Genomic DNA, 21,035 nt, shown 5'->3' with positions numbered 1-21,035 from the left:
ATTCTGTCGCATCTTAGTGGGTTAAGTGTTCTTTGCGTGGTTTTGTGTGATTGTAAAACCCTTCAAGAGTTTCCCTTTGCACTTTCTCACATGACACCAAAGTCAACTGGGGAGACTTCTCTTTTTCCCCCCCACCCATCTCATGACTTCCACTGAATCTAGCCACTTCTTTCCAAGTAACTGGCTGTCTTTTTCCAGAAACCTCTCTATGTGCCCCCGACTCATGCCTTCTGAATTGGAAGGAGGGAAGGTGATGACATTTGGGGGTGCTCAGGCTCCTTTCAAGTGAGGATTTCAGGGCCCCTCATTGAGCTCCAGGGGGAAACCAGGATCTGAGGGGGAAAGCAGTTAATGCCACGTGGAGCTCTGTCACCAGCTGCAGCAACAGGGGCTGAGGCTCGTCCTGCCAGCCTCCCACTTCTGTTTCCCTTCAGTATTAGGGGCCCATCAGAGCCCAGGAAGGGTTGCTCCTCAAACCTGTGTGATTAAGAGGATCTGTGTGCTACAAATAGTGCCAGATTCGTTTTCCAGAAAAATCCACTTCCCAGCCCCATGGAGAATGGTTTGCTCACTGCTTGTGCTATTAGCTTCTCCAGGGTCTCTTCAGCTTTCCACCCGAGCTCACCTATCCCTGGGGCAGCTCCTGGTGAATGCTTGAGCAAGCTGAAGTTAGTCAAGAGCACACTCTTCTTGGGGAGTCCTCCGATCAATGACTAGCAAGAAGGGGTACCCCTCTTCTCACTGTACCATCTTCCCTTCCCTCTTCCTCCTCCTCCTGCTTCTATAACTTTTCTCTTCACTTGAGTATTTTCTGATAAAAAAAGTTGGAAAAAAGAAGTAAAGATTCAATAAAGTTTTGTGCTGTTTTATTTCCTTGGCTGCACCACAGGACATGTGGGATCTTAGTTCCCTGACCAGAGATCAAACCCTCTGGGGTTGGAAGCACAAAGTTGTAACCACTGAAATCCCTAAAGTTGCAATAGGAGATAAGAAACAGACACACCGAGCAATGCAGTGTATATATCTGATTTTGATAGTAATTCAGATAAGTTCTAAACTAGGAGAAAAATGGGACATTTTACCCCTGGGTGGATATCTGATGACAGTAAGGAAGAACTGTTAGCACTTTAGGTGTGACAATGGTGCTCTGGTTACAAGTTTTAAAGGAAGCCTTGTCTTCTAAATGTGCAGGACGAAATATTTACAGGTGAAACTATACGATGCCTAGCATTGATCCTCCTTCCTTCTGATTCTAATATTCTGAATTTTGGTGAGAAGTGTTGTTTTTAACCTTAAATAACCACTTCCATATTGTATGAAAGCCGCTAACAAACGTTTTGTTTTTATTGAATGTCTTCAGTGCTTGGTTCTCAGATGTACTCACAGTATGCAGGTATTGCTGCTCAAGAACGGACTAACTGATGAGGATGCATATGTTTGTGTGTTTGTGGACATGCCAAAGAAAAGGCTTTGAATACAGTGAAAACCTTAGTTTCTTCTTTATTTGTATATTCTAGCCGGACAATACCTACTATACTACCACAGGAAAAATAACTCTCTTTATAAGTAACTAAGTCAAAACATAGTTATGTGTACTTCTGTTTAATTTTTCAGTTCCAACGAGTTACCAACCCCCAGCATACTCTTCCTAAACATTAAAATGTGGATTTTTTATTTCAGAGGCTGAGGTGATGAAAATATTTGTCCAAATATCTGGCTTTCTTAATAGCAACTCTAGATAGCTTAATGACTTCTGAACCTCAGATATAACTTCCACAAGAAAAAACTACTTTGCATTTCTGGGAAACACCCAAAACTGACTCAGAATTGTCATCAAGTTTCTCCAGTATGTTCACAGAGGAGGAGATTTATGACGGTGACACATCACTGAACGACATCCTGGGAAACTCTCTCCTCCAAGACAACGCCTGATTTCCAACACTAAAGAATTCAGTGGGACAAGCTGTCTATCTGGTCAGTAGAAGGATCTGCTGTCTAAGGGGAGATCACACCCCTTAGACTGAAAAGATATTGCACCACCTAGGGACAACTGCGGGAAATGTTTTGTTTTCAAATTCAATGGCTTCCAACCAGAAAGGGTTTAGAAATTATGAAGCAGGATTTCCTTTCCAGTTAATCATTATACTAGATAAATTACATAATTTGTCCTCAAAATTTTAAAAATAAAGCAAAGTTTCTCACCTGAAATTATTTTTTTAAAAAGTTACCCAGTCAATAAGCTTTGTTTTTTTAAGTTCTCTACTGGTACAACCTGACGATGAACTATTAGGCAAATATTGAGGTGTGATTTTGATAAGCTAACCTAGACAGCACATTTAAAAGCAGAGACATTACTTTGCCAACTAAGGTCCGTCTAGTCAAGGCTATGGTTTTTCCAGTGATCACGTATGGATGTGAGAGTTGGACTGTGAAGAAGGCTGAGCACCGAAGAATTGATGCTTTTGAACTGTGGTGTTGGAGAAGACTCTTGAGAGTCCCTTAGACTACAAGGAGATCCAACCAGTCCATTCTGAAGGAGATCAGCCCTGGGATTTCTTTGGAGGGAATGATGCTGAAGCTGAAGCTCCAGTACTTTGGCCACCTCATGCGAAGAATTGACTCACTGGAAAAGACTCTGATGCTGGGAGGGATTGGGGGCAGGAGGAGAAGGGGACGACGGAGGATGAGATGGCTGGATGGCATCACTGACTCGATGGACGTGAGTCCGAGTGAACTCCGGGAGTTGGTGATGGACAGGGAGGCCTGGCGTGCTGCGATTCATGGGGTCGCAAAGAGTCGGACACGACTGAGTGACTGAACTGAACTGAATGAGGATTTTTTATAGTTTATCTGATTCATCAATAATTTTGTACCCCTGGATTTCTGCTAATAAAAATTTAGTAATTTAAAGAAGTATATCTCAGAGAAATTTATGGGAATTTTTTTTGTAGAATAAAAGTTCTTCTTCATTAACTTCTTACCCCTGCTTTTCGAAAACTGGCTTCACAAAAGGATTACATTTAAAGATAAATGAAGATCAGAGATCATACAGTTATTGCATAATGCCTGCCCAACAAACATTCAAATATGTATTAAATTGCAAAACTGTTATCTACCTTTTATACTGGAATGCTTTGAAATTATTAGAATCAAATTGAAGATCACCTCAAAAATGGTGGATGGTGGATCAAAGAACTAAACGTAAGAGCTAAAATGATAAAATTCTTAATGAGAATATAAGGAATCTTTATCATGCAGGATTTGGAAAGATTTCTTGTATATGCCACCAAAAGTACAGGTTATCAAAGAAATAATAAACAAATTAAAGTTTATCAAAATTAAAGACTGCTGTCATCAAAGAACACTTTCACAAAGTGAAAACACAACCTATAAGATGGGAGAAAACATTTGCAAATCATATATATGATAGGGATTAATAGCCACAATATATACATATATCCTACAATCCCCCCAAAAATCAATTCAAAAATGAGCAAAGTAACTACATAGATATTTCTCCCCCATAGAAAACAGACAAATGACCACAAAGCCCTTGAAAAGATGCTCAACGCCTTCAGTCTTTAGGGAAACGCACATCAAAACTACAATGAGATACCACTTCATAGTCATTAGGATGGCCGTCCACTGCCCCACCCCCCACCCCCCGCAAAAAAAGGAAAAGGAAAAGTGCCGGGAAGGATGAGGAAAAACTGGAACTCGTAAGCATTGCTGGTGGGAATGTAACATGGTGCCACTTGGTAATGCCTTAAAAAGTTTACCCTAGAACTACCACGCTGAGTGCTCAGGTCCAACTCTCTGTGATTCCACGGACGGTAGTCCGCCAGGCTGTTGTTCATGGAATTCTCCAGGCAAGAATACTGGAGTGGGCTGCTATGTCCTACTTCAGGGCATCTTCCGATCTATGGATAGAACCCGCATCTCTTGCATCCCCTGCATTGGCAGGCAGGTTCTTACCACCTTGCCACTTGGGAAGCCCAAGAATTACCATATGATCCAACAATTCTACTCCCAAGTAAACACCCAAAAGAGCAGCATCATAGAAAAGGAAAGCAGTGGATTTAGGGACTTGCAGTACTTACTCAAATGATCAGTGAAGGGAAACCCCAGATGACAGCCATGTAGTAGGTAATATAAGGCAATCAATCTAGACTAAACATGAGGATAAAAGGCTCCAGGAAGGAGATAACCAAAAAAGCGAGAGACAAAATACAATGGGCTCTGGAACAACATAGTTCTGAACTGCTACGGCCCACTTATATGCAAAGTTCTTTCACTAAATCTGTACTGACTGTCTGATTCCACAGATTCAGAACTATGCATATGAAGGGCTGACTGTCAAGTTTTACTCAGATTTTCCATTGCAGGGAGGGTTGGCGCCCCTTACCCTGACAGTGCTGAAGGTTTAATTGTAGAATGTTCAGTATGCTGGAAAGTTAAAAAAATAAAACAACACTACAATAAAGGTAAATAGTGTGAGCATACAAGGCAATTAGAAATTATCAGGGAGGGAATTCCCTGATGGTCCAGGGGGTAGGACTAGGTGCTTTCACTGCCAGGACCTGGGTTCAATCCCTAGTTGGGAAACTAAGATCCCATAAGCCATGTGGCATGGCCAAAAAAAGAAAAAATACCAGAGAAAACAAAATGTGTAATAGAAAGTTCCAAATATCACCATATCATCAGCGTGCACACACAGATACTAACAGGTAACATCACAAAACATAACTGTAGACTGGATCAGCTGTCTGCAGAAGGCTGACTCTGGTCACGGGCACTGCCAAATGCAGTTCTGAGGTGGGGACTCCCAGAAAGAATAGCCTCTAATAGTGGCATCTCCCATTACCATGTAAGGAAGGCATAGGGTTAGTTTCTGAGGGGAAAGTCACTCAGTCGTGCCCGTCATGTCCGACTCTTTGTGACCCCATGGACTATACAGTCCATGGAATTCTCTGGGCCAGAATACTGGAGTGGGTATCCTTTCCCTTCTCCAGGGGATCTTACCAACTCAGAGATCGAACCCAGGTCTCCCGCACTGCAGGTGGATTCTTTACACGCTGAGCCACCAGGGAAGCCCAAGAGTATTGGAGTGGGTAGCCTATCCCTTCTCCAGCGGATCTTCCCGACCCAGGAATCAAACCGGGGTCTCCTGCATAATATGCAGCATATCTGACATTTTTTAACATGCTAATCTCAGGAATGGAAAGAGCAGAATAATCACAAGTCATTCTTGCAGAGGTTTTTGGGTCTGTAGGTTTTTTTTTTTTTCATGAAAATTCTAGGAAATGAGGTTTTCAGGGTGGCATATAGAAATTTAGAAAAATAGTATCATCTTTTGGAAAAATTCCATCCACTAAAATCTTATTTTACTTAATGAAATTAAGCTGCTGCTGCTAAGTCGCTTCAGTTGTGACCGACTCTGTGTGACCCCATAGACGGCAGCCCACCAGGCTCCTCTGTCCTGGGGATTCTCCAGGCAAGAACTCTGGAGTGGGTTGCCATTTCCTTCTCCAATGCATGAAAGTGAAAAGTGAAAGTGAAGTCGCTCAGTTGTGTCCCACTCTTAGTGACCCCATGGACTGCAGCCTACCAGGCTCCTCCGTCCATGGGATTCTCCAGGCAAGAGTACTGCAGTGGGTTGCCATTGCCTTCTCCGATGAAATTAAGCATTATTAGTTAAATGACACCAGAAGACCGATTAACTGTGAATGTTATTTCTTAGTTCTTACTAATCGGACATGGAAGAAACCTGGAACTTTTTTGTAGAATTCTTGTGTAGGATTTTTTTTCTCATTGTGCTCTTTCTTGTTTTATTATTTGTATTATTATTCATAGACTATAATTATTAAAGAAATTTAGAAAATATAGGTGAGAAAAAAATCACCCTTTAGAACATCACTTTGTAACAGTGTCTGCTAAATGTTTCCATGAACACATATAAAGTCTGTTTCTGTATAATGTTGACTGTGACCTTGACAGGGCTAAGCAGTGCATAACTGTGTAACGGAATGAGTTACATACAGCTCTGAAAGGCAGTCTTGTCATCAGAATAGGGACAACCGTCACCTGGCCTGCATCTCCTGATTGTGTGAGGATCCCTTACAACAGAGTGTTTCTCCAAGGACAGCCTCAGTGGCTAGGAGTTCTACCAACAGGCAGTGATTCCAATTTCCAGCCCTGAAGGGACCAGGGGACACCACAGTCATAGGAACTCCAAAAGGACAATGGTATGAAGAGCCTCCGGCCAGGAGCTATGGCCTGCGGCAACAAAGCTGGACGGGAGCTGTGAGAACTAACAACTGGGCCTCCCTCTGTTTTATCCTTTAATCTCCAACAAGAAGCTCCAACAAGGAATCGATTGATCCAGTTCTTGTGGGTCACTTTCCTGGAACTAAGAGCAGAGTGAAAAGAACAGTTGAGAGTTGGCACGGAGAAACAGATGGAAAACAAACAACAAAATGTGTTTATCGGATTTAACCTTTACAATCCCTCTTTTTATCTTGCCTCTTGGGAATCTGTAGACTTCTTAGGCCTTGTTTTCAAAAATCCTCTCCGCCACTTAATATTTACCAAAACTGCCTTAGTTGAGAGTCTTTCTATTTGCTTCTTGGGCAAAACCAGGGTGACCCTTGGGAATAACGGTAATTCCCGTTATGTACTGAATTGTGTGCCTCCAAACTCAGGTTGAAGCGCTGATCCCCAATGTGACCATATTTGGAGATAGGACTTTTAAGGAGGTAACTGAGGTTAAATGAGGTCATGAGGTGGGCCCTAATCCAATAGAGCTGGTGTCCGTATAAGGGGAAGGGACGTCAGAAGTGTACACGCTTATGTATGTGTGTATGGGTGCACAAGCAGAAGCCACGTGAGGACACAGTGAGAAGGCATTCTCTACAAACCAAGGAGAGGCCTGAGGAGAAACCAAACCTGCTAACACCCTGATCGTGCATTTCCAGTCTTTATTTCAAAGCTGAGATAAATTTCTGTTAAGGCACCTAGTTTGTGGCATTTTGATACGGCAGCCCTAACATACTACTGTTTATAAAACCTTTTACTGAGCACCTTATATCCTAGCTCTTTATGTACATCATCTACTATTAAACTTTCTCAGTCCTAGAAAGTAGGTATTCTTCAGTTCTTACAGACAAGAAGCTGGAGTTCAGAGAGGTTAGCAGCTTGTCCATGGCCACAAAATAATAAGTAGTCGAGGATTATTATGGAAACTTTTGTCTCTTTGGGTCCAAAGCCATCACACTGTTCTGGTAGCACACGAGAAAGGAATATAGTTACTAAGGCTGTGCTCTGGCTGTGTTCAATTAGGAAAAATTATTTTCTGTTTCTGCAGCACACTCAGGCTTCTTTTCACATTTCTTGGACTTCAGTTGTATGCCAGACTGATGACTCTCAATTCTGTAGCTTTAGCCGTCTCCTTCCTCTCATGGATACCTCGCCAGGATAGCCTAATGGCATCTTAACTCAGTAACAGAGAACCAGAAGTGACCTCCCTGGCGGTCCAGTGGTTAAGAATTCACCTTGCAATGCGGGGAATGTGGGTTTGATCCCTATTTGGGGAGCTATGATCCCACATGCTGGAGCAACTAAGCCTTCGAGCCACAACTAGAGAGTCCAAGTGTTGCAATAGAAGATTCTGCAGGATGTGATGAAGATCCCATGTGCTGTAACTAAAAACTGAGACAACTATATAAATATTTTTTTAAAGTGCCAGCAGATTGAAATACTTGCAATATGCTAGACTCCTTCATTTTATCAAATTGGTTCAATTGGTCACTCAAATCTGTTGTTTTTATCTAATTGTTTCTCAAATACATCATTTGACTGCAGCTGCCCCTGTAACTCAGTTCCTGGATTACCTGCAGTAAGCTCCTAAACTGGTTTCACTGCCTTTCATCCTTCTTCCTTTTTTTTTTTAACCTCTGGGTTTTTTCTAAGGACACTTGTAACCACAAAATTGTCCTGCAGTGACTACTCCATTACCTTCACATCAAAATACAAATTATTTAGCCAGTCACCTTCCTCTTCAATTTAATCACCCCAGCTACAACCAAAGATAAACCACTTATTTGTCACCTAGCCTAACAGTTAAAAGAACATACTAGCATTAGGAGCTTCCTTGGTGGCTTGGCAGTAAAGAACCCACCTACAATGCAGGAGCCACACGAGACGTGGGTTCAATCACTGGGTTGAGAAGATCCCCTGGAGGAGGGCATGGCAACCCACTCCAGTATCCTTGCCTGGAGGATCCCATGGACAGAGGAGGCTGGCGGGCTAGTGCATGGGGTCGCAGAGAGTCGCCCAGGACTGAATCAACTTAGCGCGTACACACAAGCTCTGGTGTTTGACTGCCTTAAGTTGAATGCTGTCTTGACTTCACACAAGCTGTGTGAACTTTGGAAAATTAAAGTTGTTGTGTGGATTAAATGAGTTAACACACTCCAAGAGCTTCTATGTTGTCTGTCACATTTGTTAACTCTTACCTATTATTATTATTATTAGCAGCAGCAGCATTCTCAACTATGCATTTGCATCGAAGCTTTCTCAAGGTGGAGTACCTGAGATTTGGTTCAAGATGCCACATCTAGTAGCAAACTTACCTTTTTCCATTGTTTCCTTTGCAAGCTTCTTTGTTACTGTAACTGCCTCTATCATCAGGTTATGAGTTCCTAAAGTAGGGTGGTGAGCTGGAGAAGACTGGACAGAACCCTGGACTGCAAGGAGATCAAACCAGTTAATCCAGATCAAACCATGTTACTCGCTCAGTCGAGTGGGACTCTTTACGACCCCGTGGACTGTAGCTTGCCAGGCTCCTCTGTCCATGGGATTCCCAGGCAAGAATACTGCAGTGGGTTCACACTTCCTTCTCCTGGGGATCTTCCCAACCCAGGGATCGAACCCGGGTCTGCCACATTGCAGGTAGATTCTTTACCATCTGATCACCAGGGAAGCCCATCCTAAAGGAGTGAGTTAAAAGTCGCTCAGTTGTGTCCGCCTCTTTGCGACCCCATGGGCTGTAGCCTACCAGGCTCTCCTCTGTCCAGGAAATCAACCCTAAATATTCATTGGAAGGGCTGATGCTGAGGCTGAAGTTCCAAAACTCTGGTCACCTGATGCCAAGAGCTGACTCACTGGTCAAGACTCTAATGCTGGGAAAGACTGAGGACAAAAGAAGCGGGTGGCAGAGGACGACATGGTTAGACAGCATCACTGACTCGGTGGACATGAATTTGCGCAAACTCCGAGACAGCAGAGGACAAGCCTTGTAGGCTACATAGTCCAGGGGGTCGCAAAGAATCAGAAAAGGACTTAGCAACCGAATAACAACTGAGGCCCAAGTTCCATGTTCTCAGGCGCATCATACCTTCTGGATGACTACCCAGAGAAAGCCCGTGTACCGAAAATGCGTTAACACATGTTCCTAAAGTCCGTGCTGGAGACGGTGAGGGACAGGGAGGCCTGGCGCACTGCAGTCCATGGGGTCGCCACAAAGTCTTTTTATCTAATGCTGCGGTTTGTCCCCAATGTGAGACAGAACTACACTCAGTATTTCCGGAGGGAACTTAAGACCTAAGGCAGCAGTCAACCACCCCGGGGGGGTGGGGGTGGGGAAGGAAAGTTATTTTCTCACTTTCTCACCCCTCGGTGAAAACTCTAGAAAACTCTTCAGTGGAATTAAAAAAAAAAAAAAACACCCCAACAAAAACAAAAACCCAGGTCTCAGCATCGCGAAGAAAGACGAGAACTTGAGGCGCAACGTGCCCCTGCGCAAGCGACGGCTCGTCGTCCGTGCCTGAGCCGCTCCAGCCAATGAGGGAGTCCTCAGTCGAGGGTGGGGCCACAAGTCGCGCCTTAGGATTGGGCAGCGGGAGCCCAAACGGAAGGAGCGGAAATAACGCCAGCGTGCGCATGCGCAGACGGCCGTGCCGCGCGGTGGCTGCCGGGTGCCGCGGGCCGGCCTGTCCCTCGCCTCTCCCCTCCCCCAGGCCCCGCCCCCTCGGCCGCTCCGCTCCCTGGCGTGACTCGGCACTGAGAGAGCGCCGCGGGGAGAAGACGCCGCGGCCGCCGCCTCCTCAGTCCGGGCCTGGGCCTTCCCGCTCCTCCCGCCGCTTCCTCCCCCGGGACCGCTCCTCCTTCAGGTTTGAAGCCGGCGGCGTCGCGGCCGCCCTGCCCAGGCTCTCCGAGAATGGTGGGCGTAAAGCCGGTCGGGAGTGACCCAGATTTCCAGCCGGAGCTGAGCGGCGCGGGCTCCAGACTCGCCGTGGTCAAGTTCACCATGCGGGGGTGAGGCCGGGCCCGAGCCCGGGGCGGGGGGTGGGGGGCGCCGCGGCCGTCCGCTCTCTCTCCTCCCGGCCCCTTCCGCCTTGCCGTCTCCTTCCGTCCACAGAAGTGTCCGGCCCCGGCCCCAGGCCGCTGCCCGGTGAGGCCTCAGCCCCTGGGACTGAAGCCCCTGCTCGTGGCCCTGGGGGCGGCTTCGGCGGGCTCGCAGGCTTGGGCGGCCGCGTCCCCCGGCCCGCGGTCCCCGCCCGCTCCTTTGAACGAGCTCTGCGCTCGCAGGCGGCCCGGCTCTTTTCCTTCTTGTCTGCGGGCGTCTTCCTGCAGCGGCCCCTGGCTTTCATCCGTCCCTTTCTTTCCCGGGGTCCAGCTGTCACTTGTATCTTAGGAATCCCCCTTCCCCCACCCCCACCCCCAGATTTAACTTACCGAATGGTTTGCCTTCACCACCTGCAGGTCTGGAAAACGTGAAGGAAGATTTCAGCTATGCAACTAATCCGCCTTGTGCTTAGACCTGAGGCTCAGCTCAGCTAATGCATTTTAAATTAAGATGTTGGGTCAGGATACTTTTTTACTTTTGTTAAGGGTTTTGTTAGTCGTTTGGTTAGTAATCTTAGGCCGCGTTGTGTAAGAAGTTGCGTCTGATCAGGGCAATTATAGTAGATATATTTATATATATACAGTTCAGGTAGACAGGTGTCCACACATCTGGCTTTGACCGAATAGACTCCATTTTTGACTTGGTGATTTAAGAGGAGAGGGAACTTGAAAGGTGTTATCTGGCTTTCATAAATCTCGACATAATTCATAGGTTGCACAGCCGATGGATCTTCCGCGTTGGGTGTGTGGTGTGTTTCTGTGTGAGAGTGCCGCGTTGGAAGTGGATATTCAGAACCAAGGTTTGAACGAGTTTGTGTCTTTACTGACCTCCCCATGCATATGTCAGTGCCAACCCAAATAGAAGGATTAGAAGTGTCTACTTGACACCTTGACCATCCTGGTGATTATTTACACTATAACTTGGAGAAATCTCCTACAAGTATCACTGTTTACGTAACAGATTTTGTTGTCCAAGATCCCCTGGAGGAGGAAATGGCACCTGCTCCAGTGTCCTTGCCGGAGCAGTCCCATGGACAGAGGAGCCTGGCAGGCTACCCATGGAGTAGCAAAGAGTTGGGCATGAATTAGCGACTAAACAACAACAGACTACATAAACAAGGCAGTGTTTTGACTCTCAGAGCAAAAAGTGCTTCAAACCTTTTGAACATAATTCAATAAATGTTGAATTAGGATTAGATTCATTTTAGGGGATGGAGGGAAGCAGATAGAGATGAAAAGAAGAGTTATTTTGGGACTAATCTCATATGGAATCGGAAAGGGGCAGTGCATTAGATTTTAAAATGTGTCTTCCCAGTTTTGTTGGTTTTATAGTGACAGTATTCTTAATATGAGGAAATACTTATACGTTTGTTAAGTCCTAGGCCAAAGGAAGAGGTGATTTTAACAACAGATCTCATTTTTAGTTCAGTTTTCTAATTCTAGTCATTGGGAGGGTTTATACTTTGGTGCCTTTATGATAAGCTCTCTTTTTCTCTTAGCATAGCGGGAGGAGAAATGACAGAATTATACATAATTTATTTGACGTGAGAAAAGTTACTGTCAACTCTCTTTAGGCCAAGAACACAGTTTTCTCAAGCACCTATTTCTTAATTTCCTTTCCATTTCAATTTTAAGCCATATTCCTTATTCTCAATTTCCATGCTTTATCCATCTTATTAATTTTACTATGCAAATAGTTGCTCTTCTGTTTAAGGATTTCCGTGTCTCTCCAATATTATTTTTCTTTTTTTTTAAATTGTTATGTTACATAAATTTGCCACTTTAGCCTTTTTAAAATGTACAGTTCAGTGGCATTAAGTACATCCACCGTGTTGGCAGAAGCATTTGGATGCTTCTGTCTTTTGGCTATAGTAAATAACACTGGTGAACATTAGTGTGCAGGGATCTCTGTTAGTCCCTGCTCTCAGTTCTTTTGGGTTATACCTATGAGCAGAATTGCTGGATTATAATGTAATTCTGTATATAACTTTTTGAGAAACCACCGAAGTATTTTCCACAGTGGCTGCACAAGTTTGCATTTCTACCAGCTCCGCAGAAGAGTTCCAATTTCTCTACGTTTCAACTTTTAAAAAGATTTTAATAGCCATCTTAGATGGGTGTGAAGTGGTTTCTGGTGGTTTTGGTTTGCATTTCCTTGATAACTGATCATGTTGAGCATCTTTTCACAAGCTTATTGACCATTTGTCGTCTTTGGAGAAATGTCTGTTGGAGTCCTTTGCCCGTTTTGAACTGGGTTATTTGTTTTTTGTTGTTGTTGTGGATTTGTGGGAGTTAATTGTATATTGGAGACCTTAACCATTTTTCAGATGCATCATGTGCAGATATTCTCTCCCATTGGTTGCCTCTTCAGTTTTTCGATAGTGTCCTTTGATGCACAAGCAGAGTTGGAAAACTGTGCTGAAGTCCTGCTCATCGGTGGTGTTTTTCTTTAGTTGTTTGTGCTTTTGGTGTCGTATCCCAAAAGTCATTGCCAAATCCAGTATCATGGATATTCCTCCCTATGTTTTCATCAAAAAATTTTCTAGTTTTAGCTCTTAAGTTTTAGGTGTGTGATCTATTTATAAGTAACTTTTGTATATGGTTTAAAGTAAGGGTCCAACTTCATTCTTTTCCGTGTGGCTCTCCAGCTTTCCCAACACCATTTATTGGAAAAACTATCTTTAACCCACTGGCACGCTTCTCCAGTATTTTTTTAAGCAATTAAAATAATCATCACTTCTTAATACATTCAAGTTAGTCTGTATAAGGGACTTAAGCGCTTGTTGACTCCTACAATCCTCAAAATAATCTTTGGTATTATCTCCATTTTATAAACTAAAAGAAAGTTGAGTCACAAAGAGATCTATTTAAGATATCTTGTTTAAGGTCCCATTGTTGAATGCACTGTTTGGATTGTAAAGTGCTATCCTGTTCTTTACAGCCTAAGCAGAAGGGTGATGCAAATTTACCTCTGTATTGCATGGAGCCTAATATTTTTCAGTAAATGCTGCCTTGAATATGCTCTGCCTGTAAAACTTTCTGATGGAGGACAGTTCAGCTCACATTCTAATATTCATTTACCTACCTGTAAAATGGGAATAATAACATGTAACCCAACCACACTGTTCAGAGGATAGAATTATGTATGTGGATTATATACTGTGATAACTTGTTTTTATAACTGATATTTCCAAACTGTTACATCTTAAATATACCCAGATACACTTAAGTGATCATAAACAGTTGTTATCACTGTTAATGCCAAGTTTAAAAAGATATATGTTTTCTTTCCCATAAAACTCAGCAATGAGTGATTTTTATCATGAATTAATGGGTGTACAACTTTTGTAGATATGTTTATCATATATTCAGTTTTCTTCAAGCAGGTTTTACTTTGTAGTTAGGTGTTACTGCTCAGCAGCAGCAGCAGCAGCAGCTACTGTCTAAGAAGAATGTCTGAGAATAGCTATCCTAGTGGCTCAGACAGTAAAGAAGCTGCCTGCAATGCAGGAGACCCAGGTTCGATCCCTGGGTTGGAAAGATCCCCTGGAGAAGGGAATGACAACCCACTCCAGTATTCTTGCCTGGAGAATCCCCATGGACAGAGGAGCCTGGTGGGCAGCAGTCCATGGGGTCGCAGAGAGTTGGACACGACTGAGCGACTAACACAGCAACAGCAAAGAAGGATGTGTGTGTGTTAGGGTGGTGAGACACAATGACTGTGGCAGTTTGTCCCAATAATACGCTACATAATAGTACTAATTATGTATTGTGAAATTGCTGTGAACTGAAGGTACTTTACCGTAATACAGGCCCAACAGTTCATACGGACCAAGCAGATAATACTAGGGAGTGATATAGGTGGCAGAAAGATAACTAGGGCTTCGTCAGGCCCTAGAGAATATATAGACATTTTTTTTAAATAAATATTTTTATTGAAGTATAGCAGGCATACAGAAAATGTACACAAACCATTTAGGTGCATAGTTTGATAAGTTGTCGAAATGATTGCACCTGTTTAACCAATACCCAGGCAGGAATACCAGCATTGCACAATCTCTCAGTATCCTCCCCCCACCCCCATCCTCCTGCAGGCTCCTGTCACTCTTGAATTCTAACACTATAAAGATGGTATCATGCAGTATATAATCTGTCTGGTTGTCTTTCAGGAGTGTGTAAGTAATTTTAATCTTGGCGGTTAACTTAGAAATAACAACCAAAACAAAGCAAAATGCACAGTGTGGGCCACTGTTTTGGAGGTTTTGGAATAGCAGTTGAGTTGGGTTTTGTGATCAGATTTCAGCACTGTACTTCATTGTTTGTCTTTAAGATGAGAAATTGTGAAACCTAAATGAATTTAAAGGTTTTATAAATTATATAACATATGATACACGCTTAGTGAACGGTAGCGACTCTGTGTCCCTAATAGGACCAGTTATGACCATGAGTAAATATGATACATCTAGAAACAGGCATGCCTCCGAGAAAGTAGACTTTTAAAATACATCTTCAGAAAGCATGTACGTTTTCCACACCCATGTACCAGCTGAGTGTATTTGTACACTTTACTGCTTGATATAGAGAACTGACTACTTCAGCAAGTGGGAAAGAATAGCAAGTTCTTGAAATAGAATCTGTTTGTATTATGACTAAATACAAATCTTACTAAGAAGAACCCACTCCAGTGTTCTTGCCTGGAGAATCCCAGGGGCGGGGGAGCCTGGTGGGCTGCCGTCTATGGCGTCGCACAGAGTCGGACACGACTGAAGCGACTTAGCAGCAGCAGCAGCAGCGTGTTTTCAAAGAAAACTGATGTTGGATTGCCTCCAGGAGTTAACTTGTAGTTGTGGCCCTGCCACTAACTAAAGTGTCTGATCTTGATGAAGTCATTTAACTTTTCTGGCGTCTGGTGGTGGTGGTGGTTTAGTTGCTAAGTTGTGTCCGATTCTTTGCAGCCCCATGGACTGTAGCCTGCCAGGCTTCTCTGTCCATGGGATTCTCCAGGCAAGATTTCTGGAGTGGGCAGCCATTTCCTTCTCCTTTCTGGCATTTGCCTCTTATCAAATAATTGTGTTCTGTTAGGTCAATTTTAAACTTTCAGCTTTGTGAGTTTAGTTCTTACATACTGGATCTAACAGATAAGCTTTCCATCAAAGAGTTCAGAGGTGGAAAAATAGCCTTTTTTTCTTTTTTTAAATCTCTGGACTAGATGGTCCCTGGTCTCTTGCAAGTTCAAAGGTACTGAGGTTATCTACTATTTACTACTATCTACTATTTAAGGCTTCAAATTAAGGGCTTTGCAAAGTCAGACAAGTACAGTCCTGAAATTTAGGCATGTTTGGGGGCATAATGTTCTGGAGATAGGAAAGGTCCTTGAGAAATCTAGTCCCTTCCTGTTTTCCAGAGAAATGAAATGATTTGTTTGTGAGCTCAGCTAATTTTGGAAGTTTAAGTTTATTTTTAGATGCTAGTGGTAAGCGAGGACCTTATTAAAACAGCAGGTAATTTCACTTGAGTGATTATAATGTGAAAGTATGCTGCTGTAAATTTCTGTGCTTCTGTATTCTGCGACTTATTTTGATTTTTGACTAAAGACATCATATGAGATGTTCCAACTTGTATGACGGCAAACTAAATTAAACAGAGGATCGAGATAAGGTTAAATTTTGAAAGGGAACATTTATTTTCAAGATAGTCATTATTTTGCAGTCTGTTTAGCTTCAGGTTAGCTCATACATGATTGATGAATGGAGTGATGATGTCCATACAAGGACGGAGATTGTGTTGGTTAATATTCTAATTTTTTTCTTAGGTAGTGAAGGGCAGGAGCCTGTAACAGGAAGGAGAAAAGCCCTCAGCCACAGAGGCAGGCTCCCTTTCAGGATCTGTTTAAGAAGGTCAAAATTAATAAAGTTAAACCTGGGCCTCAGCTCCTAGCCCTGGTTCCCCAGCGGGGGTCATTCTCGTCTTGTGCTTTCTCCTGTCCCCTGCCTGGCTGGCCGCCCTGCTGGCTCCAAGCTTCCCTTGCATCTGATTCTCACAGCACCTGTAATACAACAAGCACTTCCATTTGATCGTTTTCGTACAATATAAATGTCCCCTGGGGTAGCCTCTAGGTCTGAGGCTCCTGCCTCAGGTATTTCCTGAGTACCAGTTACTGTTTTTCGTAGGAATATGTTTACAAAGTTGCATGGGTTTAAATGACTTACACCAATCTTGTTTTTTCCATAAGCCTTCTTGTTCTGAGTACATGCTTTTGCAGAAAGGAGGCTTTTTCGGGAATGAGAAACTGATACTGGGCGTGTACCAGGTGTGTTCTGTGACACAGCTTGATGCTTGTGCTTCTGTGACCACAGTTTACATGCAGCGAACACTTAATCGCCTGCTATCAGTTTATTCACTGTCATAAAAGGAAAATAACTCGTATAAACCAAAGAATACAGGAGTATAGGTCGTTTTGAAAGTCTCCCCTAAACTTTCTCTTCCTTTCCAATCCCATTTTTCAGAAGTAGTAGTTTATCGTGTGACACACCTAAGTTGTAAGTATGTGTTTGTATACATATATAACATGTAAATACATATAGAAAGGGGTGTGTTAAATGTGGTCATAGAGAACATTTTTTGAGACTTAAGTTTTCTTTTGAACAGTACAAATTATCCTTATCCCCTGGTATCCTAATCCCAATTTTTGTTGTTGTTGAAGTATAGTTGATACATGGTATTACATAAGTTACAATGTACCATACAGTAATTCACAGTTTTTATAGATCACACTCCATTTATAGGTATTACAAAATACTGGCTCTGTTTCCTTGTGTTGTACCATATATCGTAACTTATTTTATATATTATAATTTTAAAAAATATTTTTCTGTTGATTGCCGTTTAGATTATTTCTGTTTTAAAAAAACTATTTCAGATGTTTCATTGAACTTCCTTATATGTATTATTGTGATATTGATTGTTAAGATAGGATTGAATTTTAGAAGTAAGGTTGTTGAATCTTAAGGTGTGGTCATTTAAAGTTGGCAGATAATGACCAAATGGCCCTTCAGAAAGGATCTACCAGTGTGTACTCCCATCCATAATGTTTAAGACTGATTAAAAGCCAGTAGTATTTTGCTAACCTAAAGACAGATTTCATCAACTGTAAATGTTTGTTCCTTTAAAATTTAGTCTCAGGGCCTATAAAATTGTTGGATCCAGAAATTTATTTTCAGAAGCATTAAGTTTAGTATTTAAGAAATTAATATTGTCTTGTTGCTGTGAGTCTTAAAGATGGCAAAAGATGAAAATGCTGATTCAAATACTAAGAATGGAAAGAGAATCACAGCTTGAGTTTGAACATTTGTGAATTTGAACATCTTGTGCTTTAGAATCTGCTTTTCCTTGCGTTCCTGACTGATAAGCCGAGATTTTTCTTAATTTTAATTTTTTGGAACTTTAATTGAAATATACATACTACACAAGGATAAATGTACAGTTCAGAGAATTTTCACAAACTGAATATACACGCATGTTTATTTAGCTTCTGGACAAATGGAACATTGCCAACCTCTCGAAATCTCTCTCATGCACTTAGCCTATCACTAACAAAGGTGACTTGTCTTGATTTATAATACCATTGATTTATTTTACCTGTATTTGAACTGTACATAAGTGGAATAATAGACTATACTTACTTTCTCAGTGTTATTTGTGAGGTTCATTTATGTTTTGGCACGAGGTTTTACATCAGTTGTTTTCATTGTTATATAGTATTCCAGTGCGTGATTAACTACAGTTAGTTCACTCATTCTGTTGTTGAGAGGAACTTGGGTGGTATCCAGTTTTTGGCTATTAGAAATGTTACTTCTACCAATGTTTTTTCATATGCAAACATACGCAGATATTCTGTTTTGTACCCTGGATGTGGTCATTGGTAGGCATAAATCTCACTTTAACAGGTAACTTCAATTTCCTTCCTTTCCCGTGAAGTGGTTATCCCCGTCTGCACTGTCACTAACGGGTCATTTGCTCCAAGTTCTGACAGCACTTCCTTCTTTATTGTTTTAGCTGTTTTAGTGGGAGTAGTTTTAATTTGCGCATCCCTTGTTTCCTTAGTGACTGAGGAAGCCTTTTTTTGTTTACTGACTGCTTGGATAACCTCATTTGTCCTATTCAGGAGAACCCTTTTTTTCTTTTGGATAACAGTCTTATTGATTTGTAGGTGCTTTTTTACATGTTAGAGGTATAAGTCGTATGTTTGATATGTTTTACACATTTTTTTTTTTTACTAGTCTGTGGTTTGTCTTTTCACCCTTTAAATGTTATCCTGATGAACAAAAGGTCTTAAGTGTAATATTTTCCGGCTTATCAAGTATATCCAAATATCAGTTCTTCACTTTTCTCTAGTGCTTTCAGTATTTTAAGAAATAAATTTTTGCTTACTCAAGGTTTTCAAAGTATTCTCTGTATTTTTTTACCCTAAAACCGTTGTTTTACCTTTCACAATCCATCTGGAATTGATTTTTGTGTACATTGTGAGTTAGGAGTCATTTTTTACCCCCAGGTGGATATCCATTTTGACTCAGCAATGTTTATTGAAAAGACTATTCTTTCTCCACTGTACTACTGTGTCAGCTTTTTCAAAAGTTAGGTTACTGTGTATGGGATGGGTCTACTTTTGAACCTTTTTTTAAAGTTGGTGAGTTTGTTTATCCTTTATACTGTTAACTTATAAAGCTTCTTGGTAGTTTTTAATATCTGGTAATGGAATTCCTTCAGCTTTGAACCCCAGACTGCCTGGGCTATCCTTGATATTTCCCTAAAAATTTTAGAATTTAAAGTTGTTAATTTCTCCCAAAAAACCTGTTAGAATTTTACATTGACTTTAAATAGAAAATTGAGGAGACTTGACATCTTGACAGTATTGTTTTCCAGTTCATAAGTGTAGTATATTCCTATATTTATTTAGCTCTTTAATTTCTTTCAGTGAGAAGAAAACTGGAATATAACACTATTAGACTTAAAGACTTAATATAAATCTGTAGTCATTAAGGTAGTGTGATACTATTGTAAGCATTTATCTAAATAATACAGTGGAAAGAGAAAATCTAAAGACAAGATGATCAGAACTTTTTATGTTTGAATTGCTGAAATCTTTAGAGTGTAAATTAGTACAATCTTTGGTGTTATCTTACTTACAAACTATCTCTTACCTTTTTCACAGGTGTGGACCGTGTTTAAGGATTGCCCCAGCATTCAGTTCTATGAGTAATAAGTATCCACAGGCAGTTTTCTTGGAAGTAGATGTACATCAGTGTCAGGTAAGGCAAGAGGGCCCTTTTAAAATTTTTTGAAAATTTACAGATTGGCTTGAAATTCACATTAATATCATCCTTTATTTATCTCTTTATGTACTAAGTACTTGTTCATTTGGAGGTAGGATGATATCTGTCTTGCAGTGGTAAATGCAGGTGTTGTTATGGCTGTATTAAGAAAAGTAGTCTGATATTAATTGCTTCTGGGTTTGTTTATATTAATTTTTTTTGATATAAAACTAATAGTATGTTGTTAAACCTAGTAGGTCACTTGGCTGTTCTATTTTACATTTCTTTATTTTTTTGCAAATCTGGAATTATATCTTATACTATTGACACATTGGTTGGTTAAAAAGCCATGGGAGAGAATTCTTGGTTAGAGTTTGATTTGAATTGATCATTTTATGACCTTAGCTCCAAAGCTGCATACTCAACAGAAAGTTGAAAACATGGATTGTTGCTGATTGAGCCACAGTTAGGTAGATTGCCCTGGTTACTTAGTTGGCATGACTGTGTGACAGTTCTACGTTTGCATATGTGTAGGTATGAAAGAGTGGTTATGCCAAAAAGGTTTTGAAGGCTTCTTGCAATACAGAAGACTACAAAAGCGTAATCTTGACTGAGGAACAGCTCTGTAGTGTTTTTTTTTTTTTTTCTTCCATTGAAGCTTTTGCCTTTGATACATTTCTGGGTTGAAAAAGCAAAAATCTTAGAATGTTACATCGGTAAGCAGTTCGGGGATTTGGTGCAAACTCTGTGTTACCTGTTCATTGTTTAGTACTCTGGTCACATGCTGCTGGACAGTAGCCCTGGCCTTATAGCAGTACTCCGTGTCTCTAATCTGGAAGTGCTGTCTTCTGAAGCTGTGTTGTCCTGTATGGTAAACACATGTAGTTAGTTGAAATGAGCACTTGAAATATGGCAAGTCCAAATTGAGTTGTTCTGTGAGTGTAAAATGCATATAGGATTTTGAAGGCTTAGTATGAACACAAAAAAAGTAAAACATATCATTAGCTTTTATATCGACTATATGTTAAAGTGCATATTTGGATTTACAAAACAGGTTGCTAAAATGAATTTCGCTTGTTTCTCTTTACTTTTTTATTTGTGGATTTTAGAAGATTTTAAATTACATGTATAGCTCACTTTGTATATTTCTTTTGAATGGCACTGTCAGTCTTTTTCTTTCCCCCACCTATGAGGCTTAGAGAAGACATCTCTGTAAACTATGCTTTTTTTTTTAAATAGTCACACCTCTTCCTGGCATTAGAATATGCAAAAGGACATATTTATTTTACTTGTTTTCTTTACACTTCTCATGAAGAGCTT

At 41.4% G+C, this 21,035-nt stretch overlaps 1 protein-coding gene across 5 annotated transcripts in view; it reads left to right on the top strand.

Annotated features, from left to right (window-relative positions):
• The first annotated feature begins 10,048 nt into the window (after positions 1 to 10,048).
• Positions 10,049 to 21,035, top strand: part of TXNL1 (thioredoxin like 1) — a 32,753-nt gene continuing 21,766 nt past the window's right edge. For all 5 annotated transcript variants that reach the window (XR_008201397.1, XR_008201396.1, XM_052660433.1 and 2 more), the window contains exons 1-2: positions 10,049 to 10,314; positions 19,616 to 19,712. Coding sequence is in view for 3 of the 5 variants with exons in the window: in XM_052660433.1 (XP_052516393.1) it covers positions 10,217 to 10,314; positions 19,616 to 19,712 (195 nt within the window). In the remaining 2 variants the exon portion in view is untranslated. The remainder of the gene's footprint in view (positions 10,315 to 19,615; positions 19,713 to 21,035) is intronic.

This window comes from Budorcas taxicolor, chromosome 22 (assembly GCF_023091745.1).
Source record: "Budorcas taxicolor isolate Tak-1 chromosome 22, Takin1.1, whole genome shotgun sequence".
Lineage (NCBI taxonomy): Eukaryota > Metazoa > Chordata > Mammalia > Artiodactyla > Bovidae > Budorcas > Budorcas taxicolor.
This window is presented reverse-complemented; position numbering and strand designations above follow the sequence as displayed.